The sequence below is a fragment of the Lycium ferocissimum genome, chromosome 5 (genome assembly GCF_029784015.1).
Source record: "Lycium ferocissimum isolate CSIRO_LF1 chromosome 5, AGI_CSIRO_Lferr_CH_V1, whole genome shotgun sequence".
NCBI classification, from domain to species: domain Eukaryota; kingdom Viridiplantae; phylum Streptophyta; class Magnoliopsida; order Solanales; family Solanaceae; genus Lycium; species Lycium ferocissimum.
This window is the reverse complement of record NC_081346.1, coordinates 60,368,831-60,384,603: the sequence shown is the minus strand read 5'-3', so window position 1 is coordinate 60,384,603 and position 15,773 is coordinate 60,368,831. Positions and strand designations below refer to the sequence as shown.

At 29.7% G+C, this 15,773-nt stretch overlaps 1 protein-coding gene and 1 pseudogene across 1 annotated transcript in view; both read right to left on the bottom strand.

Annotated features, from left to right (window-relative positions):
• LOC132057881 (vacuolar cation/proton exchanger 3-like) overlaps nt 1-4,316 on the bottom strand; it is a 10,014-nt gene extending 5,698 nt beyond the window's left edge. The window contains exons 1-2 of the mRNA XM_059450472.1: nt 4,172-4,316; nt 560-793 (exon numbers count right to left, since the gene is read on the bottom strand). Coding sequence (XP_059306455.1) covers nt 560-793; nt 4,172-4,316 — 379 coding nt within the window. The remainder of the gene's footprint in view (nt 1-559; nt 794-4,171) is intronic.
• A 219-nt stretch (nt 4,317-4,535) lies between these two features.
• Nucleotides 4,536-6,106, bottom strand: LOC132056986 (putative glutamine amidotransferase GAT1_2.1; annotated as a pseudogene).
• Nucleotides 6,107-15,773: the final 9,667 nt, after the last annotated feature.

The following is a 15,773-nucleotide window of genomic DNA, read 5'->3' as shown; positions in this document are numbered from 1 at the left end:
TGCCCCTTTGTTTGCGTTGCATTTTGAATCAAAAGGGGGAAAAACGTTGAGAACAAACACATTATTAAAATGAGGTCCTTTTTGGCTTCTACTGTGAAATTTAAGAATAATACTCGTCATTTGATATTGTACTGTTACTACTAAAAGTACTAGATTAATTTCTAATTAAACAGTTTTTTTTATTTAACTATAATTTTTTGGACACCTATAAATATTTCTTGTTAAGTGATCTGACTTATATTTTTGAACTATATTATTCTTGCTTTTTTAAAGTTCAAAACTCCAGATTAGAAATGCAGGATCTGAATTTATTATTATATTATAGACCTTAAAATGTCATTATGCATCATTCACTTAATCATAGTTTTAGAATCAAGAAATTAACTTATATACGTTAATTTTATCACACTAGAATAATATAACTTGTTATACTCCTATGTAACTAGTTTCATTTATTATAGACAATAACTTATAATTATCTTTTAGATGACTACCGAATAAATAATAAAAATTAATGGTAGGGAAATGCAGAAATTAAGAAGGAAAAGGTAAAACGTACCAGACAGTATAGCCACGGTGCACGTATTATTAGACGAAGAAGAAGATTGATCATCAAGGCACCAACACCTAAACTTTTTTCCACTAACATCAAATCCACAACGTCCCTCAAACTTTTCACACTCCTTACAATGACTATTATCCACTTTCCATCTAACATCAAATCCATGTTCTAGCAACTCCTTCAATGCCCTCAAATCTCCAATTGTTCCTCCAGGCGTAAACTCCTTACGACCTGGTACAATTATTGTAGCATGACATGCACCATCTCCCCGTTACTCCAATTGTAAAACTATTCTTATAATTCATTCCATTTATCGGACAATTCAACGACCCTGTTGGAGTGTGGAGCCCAAGGGGGACACACGTAATTGAACGTGAAATTCACTAATGTCGAAGCATACTCGAATATATTGGAATTATCTATAGTCGTGTTAATTGACAAATCCAGTCTGCTGCTAGATCTTTTCTAGTAACTGTCATAATTTGTGCCTCAAATTAATACCGACAACAAGGTATTTGTTCGAGATTTGTATCATGGTGTTGCCTGATCGTCCCATTGAAGTTCGAATCCAGGATACCCACAGTCCTTTGGTCGACTATTTCCCCAGAAAGGATAAGAATTCCAGTTATTTTCCACAGTTGAAGGACTTACCACAGCTAGCAAAACCAATGGTTTTCGAGGGAAGAAAGAGGAGGAAGATGAAATAAGATGAATAAAAGTACTGTGTAAGCTAGAAACTGAAAGGAGAAAATGCCTTTCATTTCTAATGCCCAGAAACAAAGTGCTACAAGCGAGTAGTTAGGCTAGTGCGACAAGCGAGTAGTTAGGCTACAGTATGCGTACAGACGGAAAAAATAAATGTTGGCCGAATTTATAAGTACGAAGTTGAAAAAGAAAAAGAATTTATAAGATATTGATGATGGGCCGTAAACAAGAATTAAGGCACCCCATCGAACACAAATATTTGTTTTAAGTTATAGCTATAACATGTTACGTATCTTATTTGTAGATTACGTACTGATTCCACTTATTATTTGATAGCAGTATATATTTTCATATATATCAAAAATGCTGAGTTTAGTTGAACGGACCGAACAAGACTCTTTTGACTCTGTGGGACATGTGAGAAGACGAAAAAACAAAGTATTCGTCATTGGTCTGATGCAATGGAGAAGCCAATACATACAAAAGTTCAAGATACAACAATACAGCATGACATGCCTAATTAATTCTTACAATCGTTACGGTGTGGTGCTATTATAGCATTGACAAGAATGCATCTTTTTCCTTGGGTAATTTGGGGCACTTTGTCGCCCTCTGGTGAATCCTTCAAAAAAGCCTGCCTACTTAGGCCCATTTCAAAAGCCCCCTTTCTTTTTGGGTCAAAAGCCCTATCTCTGGTTTGGGAAACTTACACAAATACTAGTAAATATACAATTATTTACAAAATCTACAACTATTTTTTAATTTACAGAATCTACAAACTATACCCTATAAATGATAAAATAAAAAATCAATAGATATGGTTAATTTAGTATAAATATGGTTACAAATTTATACGAGTTATTTTATTCCTTAATTTGTCCCTACAAATTCTCTATTCCTACCTATCATTAATAATATGATAAAGGCAATAATATTAAGTATTCAATTTAGTACCATATTTATATAGGTTATATTTTTTCCTTAATTTGTCCCTACAAATTCTCTATTCCTACCTATCATTAATAATATGATGAAAGGCAATAATATTAAGTATTCAATTTAGTATAAATATGGTAACAAATTTATATAAGTTATATTTTTTCCTTAATTTATCCCTACAAATTCTCCGTTCCTACCTATCATTAATAATATGATGAAGGCAATAATATTAACTATACATATACCATATATACTATATATTAAAAATAATATACTATATACTATATATATGCATATATGTGCATCGATATACTATATTAATATAAGTTAAGCAAAGTGCATCGATATACTATATAAGTTAAGTTAAGCATATAAGTGCATCGTATACTATATATTTTATGAAATACATTAATATAAATATACTTCAATATTGATATTTTAGGAATATAAAAAGTTGTATTTATGTAATTAAAAAGTTCAAATTTTGAATAAGTTGCATTTGTGTAATTTTTTTAAAGTAGTTGTAATTTTTTTAATTATCATTGTAAAAAGTTGTATTTATGTGACTTTCCCTTTAATCTCTTGTTGTTGTGTTGTACGGGTGTACAAGGAGAACCGACAAACCGCACCAAATCGATAAATCGATTCAAACTGAGAAAACTAGTGGATTGGTGTTGAAAAAAAAAAATCCGATCATAATTGGTTTGGTTTGGTTTTAGCTTAAAAAAAGTCAAACCGAACCAAATCAACCCGACATGATATTATTCAATTTTTAAAATATTTGATACATAGAATTATTTATTTGTAGTGTAATTTATAAATATTTCTTATTTTTTTTTCATAGTTTTGTTCTTTTATCGTATTATTTTAAGCTTGAACTAGAATTTTGATTGTTAATAAGTTTTATATTCCATGAATGTTAGTAACTCAAATAAACTCCAAATCAAAGCTAACTCAACACTAATGCTAACAAAAGAAATTCAATTTTAATTTTAGGAATGACAATAATGTTGGATATCTATTCTTTAATTTTTGCATAATTGGTTTAGAGAGTGAAAATACATAACTTATTTTTTATTTTTTTTGTCATGTAATTAAACTTATTACCCGTACTTATTTTTAGCATGACTTCGTATATTTAGATTATGGTCATTTTCTTTATGGCTTATTAATTAGCAATATTTATTCTTAACCGATTTTATTATCTTTTTTGTTCAATATTTTAATTCAATGTCATCACGCATCTCACATTTTGTGTAATTTTCTTAAGAAATATCTTAATTATATAGTTGCATTTTACTAAGACTAAAGAAATAGTTGAAGTAAAAGTTATATGTTTTGTATGAAGACTTTTCCGGGAAAAAAAACCCGAGGTTGAAAAACCCGAATTTTATTGATTTGGTTTGTTTTATAAATTTAAAAGTCGATCTACTAGTTTGGTTTTGGTATTTAAAAAATCAAACCGACCCGATCCATATACACCCTATTGTGTTGCATAACATATACTAGTACCTCTCCTTAGAGTCAGTGTTTCTTCAACACAACAAAAATCTAATTGGAAATCTGTTACTAGAAATAAAACGTGTAAAACTGCAATTTGAAGTGTAACTTCTTAACTAAGGCCGCCTTTAGATACTGTTTATTGGCATTATTTTCGACAGTCTCGTCTTTCTATCACTTTGGAAGATCTTGATATTAAAAAAGAAAGATAAAAAAAGAAAGGAAGATTGTTAGCCTTTAGTAAACTGCAAAGTTTTGATTCTATTTCAGGCTTTCAGCTTCTTAAATATTCCCAATTTCTCATCAATTGACCAGTACAACGTCATGAAAAAAAAAAAAAAAAATTTTACTTCTAAATTGACATTTTCATTCACGGGATTTGCTCCCAAAAAAGATTTTCCATTCGCGTGGACTTTACAAAGAAGAGAGAGTACATAAACTTGACAACAAAATAAAGCTTAAAACCAGCAAGAACTGGTACAAAAATATCAACCTCCTCAAGAGTCAAGAGATCCTGGAGTTTTCTCTCCAAGACTTCTGAACATATCTGTCCCATCATGCTGTAAAATGACTTCAGATCAGATAGCTGTTCCATTGACATTTTTCCCATTACTTTCCTTTTGCCAACCCTCTTTCTCCTCATTCATCTTCAATTTCTCCAAATAGGATGATGCATTCCTTACTGTTGCTCCCATTTGCATTAACCTTGCCTCTTGTTGCGAACTCAATGCTGTATTAGACTGCAACATTAACATAATCGTCATTAAGTAAGGCGAATTCAATTGCTATAATAAGTAGATTCAAATTGAGTTTAGCCGATAAGTGAGAATTAATCATGTACCTCAAGGAATTCTGCTCCTACATCTAAGTCTGAAGTTTTAGATGGCTGCATCGTACGGCCTCTTTCGTATATATCTCTAGCAAGAGAAAAACTTCTAACTATAATTTTCCTCTTCTTCTCCATTTCTTGATTAAGAACTTTTGGGCTTTTGGATTCTGGTTGAGCTGTTGAGTTTCTTCTGATAAGCAACTACAGACTTCACAAACTCCTGCAAAATCACATTCAACATAATGTAAGAACAAGATAATATAAAATTGATGCATATACACATGACAATTTCTTGCAATTATGACCAAAATTCAGTATAGCTTGAAGTGTATATTAATACCTGATAAGCAAATGTACATCCAGGATAATCAAATTCATCAGTATCCTCTTGCCTCGTCTAGTTCAGGATGAAATTGGGTCCCATAATGAACTTACCCTCTGAAGGATTATAAGCATCCGGATCATAAAATCCTTCAATTAAACCATCAGGGGCATATGCCATAGGAACAAACCGCTGAGCTAATTTTTTAACTCCTTGGTGGTGATAACTATTCACGGAAATTTCCATTTTTTCATCTTCTAAAGAATCCTTGAACCAATGGTGCAATGGCGTTTCCTCGACGACTTTTATAACATGTCTATGACCATCATAGTTATCATAATCCATGTGAATTACCCTCTGATTTTCAGGGACGTTTCTTGATATTTCTTTCCCAATGTCTTGTAAAAGCGTGCCACCAGATGCAACATTTAGTACCTGTGAACCCCTGCATATACCCAAATAAGGTATGTTTCTTTCTAGACAAAGCTTAGCCAATCCAGAGTTCAATTGTACTTTTTTTCTTTGTCAATTTGAGTATCGCTAGCGTGTAATCTCCGATTTCTTCCAATTCTTCAGGGAAAGATCGGAGAGTTCGTCGTTGTACAGAGAAGGGTCGATATCTTCTCCTTCACAGAGAAGAACACCATGAATTGGCTCAAAACTGTCTAATAACATATGTACCCCTGAAACTCGGGGTACAATAACCGGAACAGCTCCATAGCTTACTATAAGATCAAGATGATATTCTCCTGAGAATTAATAACACAAAACGATTATTGACAACATCAGTTTGGTTGAATAAAGGAAATGGACATAATCAATTTCTATAGCCATAATCCAAAATTTACTAACTTTTTGTATATGCGAGAAAATGGAGAGAAAGACGAAGAAAGTAACGTACCAACAAAATCAACAAACTTGTTCTTGCGAACGGTACGTCTAGATACGATGAGCACACGAGGTAGGACGACTGAGAGCTCCTCGACAGCCATGGCAGCACGATAATTCTTTTTTATTTTTATTTTTATTTTTTTGCAAGTAATAATGAGTAGTAGCTAAATTGTAAATACAAAAAGGAGATTAAGAGAATAAATAGGAAGATTGAAATTCAAATTAGATAAAGGAGCTATTTATGGGGCGAGAAATGAGAAACTCAGAGTTGAATTAGTGAATGGTTAAGAGGAAAAAGAGAGAAAAATGTGGGGTTTTATAGGGGAATCGCCGCGTAATTGCGAACGTAACCATAATAGGTGTCTAGGTGACTAGGAAAGAGCACAAGGGTTGATCCAATTTAACAACTTTAAGGATTTGTTAATAATAATGTTGGATCCCACGTGGACAAATATACATCTAATGGAGGTTCTTCTAAGACGGGTCAAAGCTGAGGAATTGCTGATCTGGATCTGCCTATACTCGGATAAACCTTTCTCCTCAATAGGAAAATGAATCAAGTAATTAGAATGCAATAAATTCTCACTGCACACTTTCGTGGACAAGTGGAAAATACCTCGTGTTTTGTATATATTTTATATTGATAATAAACATACATAAGTTTATACCTTTTTATGGATATATATATATATATATATATATATATATATATATATATATATATATATATATATATATATATATTATATTAAAATAAATTAATATAATATTATAGTTTGTCTAACCGTATCTAAAACTTTATTGTTGTTTTCGCTACGAATACAAAGTATCGCAAAATTTATTAATACTTTTAAAAAGAGAACTTGTTTAGAAGAAAACTATTTACCTCTCTTGAGATAAAACAATAGCAATATTTAAGCGTCGATTGATACTTTCAACTTTAATTCGATTAATTTAAAAGTGTAAAATACTTATTATTTTTTATCAAATTTTGATTTGGATAATTCTAATTCAAATTATTAAATTAATTTTACATGTTTAAAACGAAACAAAGTAGAAATTGATTTTCTATTTAAACGAAGATTTGATATTAATCTCTTTTCACATTTATTAGAGTAAGAATAAAAATGAAAAAGTAATTAAATTCTATCTAATTCTATCTTATTTTAAAATATAGATATTTTAAGTATATTTATTTTAGTAAACATAACAAATAAATGACATACATGAAACGAAATACAATAATTAAATATTTAGATTAGATCTCGGTACAATATAAGAAAAAGAATGAAGTGTATGTATTTTTCTTACTTAAGAAAAGCAATAATATGGGGTCCGTATTTTCTTTGTGCGATAATTTCATTGCTCTTAATGGGTTGATACGCGTGTGTGATGAATGAATTATTGTTTTGAAGGAATCTTTAATTACATGAATATTGTTTGATTTTTAATATATGGGGTGTGTTTTTTTTGTTTTTTTAAAATATGATCTAATTTTTTTTATGAGTTTGGAGAGGGTACGTCCAATTTTTTTTTACAAAGTTTGGAGAGGGTAGGGTCCTTATTCTTTTTTTTGGTAATATTGATTGGCGTTTTTAGTATGGGGTCCCTTTTTTTTTTTTTTTAAGATTCGACGATCGAAGAAGCATAGGTAACCGATGCTTCTATATAGTAGAGTAAAAAAATAAAAATATAATAAAGTATTTCTATCTATTTTTAGAAAAAGTTAATGCAATATAAGATAAAATGTCGTTTTTCGCCTAAATAAAAAAGTGGTGGGACCACAAAGGATTTTTTTTCGCCTATTAAATAAAGAGTGGGACGAAGGACGAACGACGATCTTTATTTATTGACGACGAAGCGGTAAACCGCATCGTGGGTGCTTCTATATATGATAAGAAATATAATAAAGTATTTACTATCACTTTTTAGAAGAGTTGGTAATATAAAGTATAAATGTCATTTTTTTTGCCCTTTTATATAAAAAAGTAGGTGGATCACAAAGGATTTTTTTTTCCCTAAATAAAAAGTGGGGCCAAAGGACGGACGACGATATTTACATGTATAACCTGCCTTTCTATATATATATATATATATATACATATATTATGTTCAAACATGATTAATATAACATTATAGTTTGTGTTAGATCCAAAACTTTATTATATTAGTGTTTGTAATAATACAAAAAGCTTGTAAAAATTTATTAATACTTTTTAAAAGAGAAGGCTTATTTAAAAGGAAACTTTTTTTTCTTTCGAGATAAAACAATGTGCAATATTTAAGCGATATACTTTCAATTTTAATTCGATTAATTTAAAGGTGTAAAATATTCTATTGTTAATGTATGTAGATTAGGCCTAAACAATACCTATTATTTTTTATCAAATTTTGATTTGGATAATTCTAATTCAAATTATTATATTAATTTTACATGTTTAAAATAAAACAAAGTAGAAATTTGATTTTCTATTTAAATGAAGAACTACCATTTTTTAATTTTTGGTAAATATTTTTAGTTTAACTCATTTTACTTGTCATGTTGTCTTTTGCATGATTTTTTTTAAGGAAACGTCAATTAGAATTATAATTTCACTAATTTACCTTATTAATTATTTGATCTCCATTTAATATTATTTTTTTCTTTTATTACATTAATATATTTTCACATTTATTAGAGTAAGGGAAAAATGAAAAGTAATTAAATTCTATCTTATTTTAAAATATAAGTATTTTAAGTATATTTATTTTAGTAAACATAACAAATAAATGACATGGCGGAATAGCAAATAATACAACAATTCAATATCTAGATTACATCTCGGGCTAATATAAAAAAAAATAAAAAAATTGTATGGTTTGGCTACTTAAATTCTTGAAGAAAAGCAATAATATAGGTCCCGGCATGTTTTTCTTTGTCATGATAATTTCATTTGCTTCCACTAATGGGTTGATACCATTTGTGAAGAATCCATCATTATTAATTTTTTTAACTATATAGAGAAATTACATGAATATTGTTTGATTTTTTAATATGAAATGCACTTTTTTTTTTGACATTGTTTGTTTTTTTAATATGGGATTCACTTTTTTTTAAATTATTTTTTATATTGCTTGATTTTGTTAATATGGGATCCACTTTTTTTTTTCGTGAGTTTGGAGATGGTCGGTTCTACTTTTTATTTTTATTTTTTTTATATTGGTTGGTGTTTACTATGGGCCCCACACTTTTTTTTTTAATTGGACGGACGACGAAAAAGTGAGCCAAACCGGCTCTTCTATATAGTTAAAATAATATATATATATATTTTGAATTTCTTCTATGGCCAGTCTGAATTAAGGACTTTTCCTAATTAATTACTCCATAAGTGTCAGCGTGTCACCTTAGCAAAAATTATGCCATTAAGAAATCATTAAATACAATGTGAGTTTACTAAAATATTCTTATTTAATAGATATTTTTTCAGAATTGAGCAATATTAAATTGGACTTTTTCTTTAATGTGAAGGGCAAAGTTGAAAACACTTCCTAATTTTTTCTTGAATTCCTAAATGACACTTATTCTGGGACAGAGGGAGTAGTCCACCAATGATGATTAAATGGCCTTTCCATTCCCCTTGAGTCATCTAGAGGTTGTTAGCATAGTAATTAGTAGGGTCACACACTTAATACTTTTTTGCTGCACACTGCTCATAGTCCACGGGCCTTTAACTACTCTGAAAATCAATGCTATTACCGAGAATTTTCTAGTTTAGTGGAGTGACTAATGTGTGAGACTCCACGAGTTTCTTGTTTTTGGGTACCCATAGACGAATCTATAGATTGACCACAACAACTCAAGGCTTTAACTTTTTGCATTCTTTATCGATTGATTCTTCGTGGAAGAGAAAATAAAATAAAAAGTGGAGTGAATTACTTCAATATAGATTTCCTCCTATTCCATTCCACGTCCTCATTTCACCTCCTCATAGTTGTTTCTTCATTATCAATCGGAACGGAGAGCGTTTTGGTCAAAATAGCTTATATAATCAACATCTTTTAAAGTATTCAGTGTCCGAAATTTTCACTATGAAGATTTTAGCACTCCTAATAGAGTTACCTAAATTAGAACCTGAAAAGAACTTTTACTATTTCACTACATTTTTTAGTGGTGCACGTCAATTCTTACTTTAAGTAAGACATCCTTAATATTTTCCAAAACAAGAAGGGATTTAATTACCTTTATTTTTTTTTTTTTAAAAAGGGGTGGTTTATGTATCTGTCCTATATTTAATCCCAAAGTTAAAACAAAACACCAATTCAGATTTCGGAAAAAGAAAAAAAAAAAAAAAAGGACCAACTCAGAGTGGATAAGATCCTATTCAAGAGATGCTGGACTTTACTTAATTCCTCGTCCTTACTTCGTAAGATAATGTTTAGCGTAACGTTCGCAATAATCAGAAAATTTAATAAAAAAGAGCATTAACCTAATGCAACTTTTACGGAAAAGAAAAAACAGGTAAGTAGCTTTTGGTGGAAGTTGCAGCATTATTGATTGTTTTCTCTCGTATTCTTTCAATTACTATTAAATGGAAAAAAAGCCAGTTTTGATTGAAAATATTGATCGTGTTGTTTGTGATAAATAAAAACGTAAGGATCAATCATCAACGTTTAAATGGAATTTTAGGTCCAGCAAAGGACATTTCACATCTCAATAACTAAATGCTACTCGAGGAAAAAAAAAAAAAAAGGCAAACTTTTTGGTGCGCAAGTTATCATTAACACCGATAGAGAAGGGAGTGCGTAAGAATCTAATTAGCAGTAATCACTAAGAAAAAGAATTAATGGAGGGGTTACTGAAAAAGTGAACTATAATCCACAAAATTTCAATAGGGTCTAAAATAATCCTCTTTGAAATTGAGGTTGTCCTTTCCTAGATCCTATATCTTTTCTCTTCACTCAAAATACGCACGCTTTACGGAAAAAAAAAATCAAAATAAGTGTCACGCTTTTAATTCAAGAAAAAGAATAGTAGTAATTATTTCAAATTATATCCTCATATTAAAGAACTACTTTTTCTTAATAGTGCTCAGTTTTCAAGAAACATCTAATAAATAGGGGTAACTTAGGAAATTATACCTTATAGTTATTATTTTTCTTAATAGGCATGAAATGAGCTAAAGAGATACTCCCTCCGGATTAAAAAAAGAGTCCACTTAGCATTTTTTTCTTGGATAAAAAAAAGAGTCCACTTAGCAAATCAAGAAAGAATTAACCTTGTTTTTTCATATTTGCCTCTATTAAGTGTTAAATGATCAAATCCCAATTCCTATTTAATTAGGGGTAGTTTAGTTAAATTGCCTATTTTTATCTAGGAGTTAGTATTTTCTTAAGGTATGTGTAAATGGCTAAGTGGACTCTTTTTTTGATCCGGTGGGAGTACTTATTTTGAGACGGAGTGAGTATTACTCATTGTTTTCACTTCATACAACACGTTCTACATTTTATATTTTTGATAGTTGACATTGACACTACCTCATTTCGATACAACTTTTACATTTTAAATAAATTAAATCATTAAAATCTTAAACTTTGATCTAACTTTTCAGTCATTATTTTAACATTTACTTCCACTATTATTAATCTAATTTAGTATTATATGTGTCAAATTAAAACATCTTAAACTCAGTGCTTACATGTTTAGCCAAAATACCATCATCAAACACATAGAATGAAGAGACTATTGATCGTGATTGTCAATAATATTCAATTGCGCTATTTTTTACAAAGAGCCACTTAGTGTCATTATCCGGTAATAGTCATATGTATTTTATAATCTAAATAAGCTTTAATATTGGCCGAGCTCAATTATTCGAATGACCAAATCGCCTCACGTTTAATGCACGTATATAACATGTATTATATACACACACACATGTTTCGCACTAAAACTAAATATAACTTTGATATGTCTTTTATAGTTTTCTACTTCATTTTTCAGGCTTCAATTTTATTTTTACAAATTAAGTTGGACAACGTCTTTCATTGATATATATTTTTAATAGACATTCATGGATCAAGTGAAGTCTATTAGTATTTGAATAAAAAATAGCATGCGTACTTCATGGACATATAAGTATCTTATTTGAAATTAGGAAATATCCATATCTTTCGGAATTCCGATAAAACACATTCGGATTTCTCACCCTTTTGTTTTCAAACATCACATGCAATAGATTAATCCAGATTAGTTCAACGTATTGAGAAATTTGATGAGTTGCTAGATTCAAATTATTCGATAAACATACTCCTTTTTGGACCATGATACATTAAAAGTTCGGTTAATTTTGGGCCAATCAAAAAGTTGATTAATTTACTAAGAAGTTATAATACCAAAAAAAAAAAAAAAACTACAATACAAACAAAATTATGAATGTAATATAATTATAATATAATTATCGAAGGATTATTAAGAGGATATGTACTTGTTGTCGAAGTTTGGTTTGAAAAATAAAAAAAAAAAAAAAAAAGTATATTGGTTTAAAATCTTGAACATATATTTAGATTAGAATGGTAATTAAAGATTTGTTTAAATACTGTACAAGGTCGGTTTTACATCATTTTATTCAATTTAATATTCACTTTGTTACTATATATACTTGATTGAGGAACTTTTAAAATAATGTAAGTAATTTTTTAATTAGTGATATAAAATTATGTCATCACTAGCTAGGAGTGACGTACGTGCGTACACTCTGACCTTCTCGTGACCCCACCCTCCGTGGGATTATCTCGTATATTATATTATTGTTGTTGGTGAAATACAAGAATAAATAAATAAATAAATAAATAAATAAAAGTTTCTGCATATATTAGAATGATATATGAAGATAGTTACTCAAAAATATAATAATTATCTCTTTTTTTGCCTACGCATGACATAGTATTTTGGCTCATAAGAGAGGAGTATAAACTTTTCATGTATGTGACTGCCCTGTGTATGTCAGTATGTCTGTGTGTGTCTAATTAGGTTTTTTATTTGTAAAGTTTGACACATATTTAAATAGGGGTGTTCACGGTTTGGTTAAAAACCTGTTCGAACAGAAGATCGAACCAAATCGATTAAATAAATTGAGATTTATTTGGGTTGGCTTTGATTGATTTTAAATTTTAAAAAACCGATAATATTTGGTTTAGTTTTGGTTTTACTAAAAATAAACCGAAGAAAAAAACGAACCAAACCGACAAATGTTATACACAATTTTTATGATTATATATGTACAATATATTAATTTTTATAAATACTTTTAATTAATTTGTATACTTTTTTAATAAAAAATTTATTTATCTCTAATAGGCTAATGAACTTTATACCTTAAGCCTATTTCTAAAAAGAAATCCATTATTCGAACTTTTTTTGTTCAAATAAACAACTATGAAATTTGCCTATATTTGTATTTCTTATATTATTCACTTAATTAAAACTTATAAATCTTAAGACATTTTCTTCATAATCCAAAAATATTATAGCTACCACAATAAAAGGGTAATAACGAATTATAAGTTCAAAAGAATAGAAAATTCCTTTCTAATTGTAGGAAAAAAATACATGAAAGAGGAAAATAACGTTAGTTTTCTTAAAAACCGAAAAACCGACCCAAACCGATGGATATATATTATATTTGGTTTGGTTTGATTTTAAGAATTGTAAAAACCGACTAGAATGGTTTGGTTTTGATTTTGACACAAAACCGACCCATGAACACCCCTATATTTAAACAATAAATTAATTAGTGTACAGAAGTTTATCAAACTTAATTAATACTATAGAGGGGCTGTAGTCTTGGAGTATACTTTAATTTATATGTGCCAATAGAAATGTGCTTCCTCCTATTTAATGAATAATCCTTTACACATCTCTCTGACTCTCTCAGATAAATAGCTGTTGAAACTTGATAATCTAAATAACGACCCTCATTTTGGCAACGTGAATTAGGATACCCTTTCTGTCATTTTCTTGCAAATCCGCTTATCTTTTTTGTTTTGTTGAAATGCCTTTATGTTCAATAGTTAATATGCCATATGAGAACTAAAGTATGATATAAATATAAATTATATATTTCGCCTCGCCATATGGATGCCTGTTGGTTTTTAAAAAAACGAGTATTGTTTAATTACTTCTATAAACAAACCCGCGGGGTCCAAAATATAATTGTGAGGGCATCAAATTGACTTCATTTCAAGTGCTATGGCATATGCTGCGAATCTCCAACATTTTGGTGAGCAGATAAGACAAAAGTATAGCAGTAGTAGTACGTATAACTACAAGAAAAACAGTCATTAGCGAAGGGAAAACTGGTCCCAAAAAGTGTTATTCTGGTCCTTAAAGTCAATAGCGACGAGATCGAGATGCTGGTCCTTAAAATATTGTAACGACGGGAAGAATTTCTGATCCTAAAAACAATTTTATGGACCATAAATCTGGTCCCTAAAACTCTTCTTTTCCAGTCCCTAACCATTTTAGCTACCAGTTGTACTGGTCCTAAAAGTCTTTTTAAAGTCTTTTAATTTCTAAATTATGCAGTTGTTAATATATAAAATCACAAACACAGACAAAAACATATCAACAAAAAATCTTGATTTCTTATATAAATATGTATATACAATTGTATAAAATTGGTAATTAATCACAAATAAAATATATTAACATCCCACTAGTAACGGTTTAACCATGACACATATGTTATGGTACTATTTACACAACCTCTAAGAAAAAAATATAATTTTTTTCCCTAGCAAAAGGATAGCGAATTTCGTCGAGCGGTATGAAGTCTTCAAATTGCATCTTGACTTGATAATTCAACTCTTCAAACCCTGTAAAAAATAAAAAGTAAATTTACTTTAGAAAATTATAAATATTGGATTAAGTATCTAGAAGATAATAACAATGAGAGGAACACCTGAATATTGCATACTTCAATGTTCTTCAAAGCATGTCATTTTCATATATAGTCCGATTACATTTTTTCAACTGCAGATTAATGTCAGATTACCTATCCTTATGAAACTCATTGTCCAAGTAACAATACTTTCACAAGTTTCATAAAGTAAACTCACTTAATCAATTTGCAATTGACTTCCTTTACTCTAGTAAGGCACAATCTGCAAGCAACCAACTATAGTTTAGATCTTGACAATCAGTTCATAGTCAATACATAAAATATAAGCCAGCACACACATAATACAAAAGTTCAAATAAAATTATTGGTGTCTATAGCTAACATAATTTTTAACCTAGGAACTTCAATGGACATATTCCTCAAGAACCATTTATTTCAAAAGAGCAAATTAGATGCTGAGAATTACTGATATAAACTTTATTACACACCTGTATCTAGCTAACATCACTCTTAACCCGGAAACATCAATGGAAGATGTTCCTCAAGAAGCATTTATTTGAAAAGATCAAAGTAGATGCTGGGAATCACAACAAGAATTTTTTATCACATACCATACATATTGATATGGCCTCCAAAGTAGTGTAACCTGGGCTTTGAAGTAGTGTGAGCTGCAATATAATGTCTCTGAAGGATTACTTCTGATATGGACCGAAAATTCGAGTTCCACCTTGTTCATTGCCACCTTTAGCAGGTGCTCAAGTAGGTCTAGCTGCAGTTGTCATACTTCAAATTCTCCTTCACCAAATCTATCATTAAAAGTAATTATTTTACTCGGAAATCAAAATTCTCTTTCCTGAATGTAAACATCAACAAGCAAAGGGAAGATAAATCAAACAAAGTTAAAAGAACCACTAATACAATTACATAAACTGTAACCCTAGAAAGAAAAAACATACTTTTACAATAATATATGATTGTTGGGCCCTAAAATTGAATTTCGCAAATTGGATTTTCAATTACCTAATGAGTGATGAGAATCAAAAGCACAATTTCTAATCAGTCACAGAGAAAGAAAAAGAGAGAAAAACGAACTTTAGCAATCGATGAACTCCGACAATAGAGATCTAGGTTATTAAGTATCTCAAC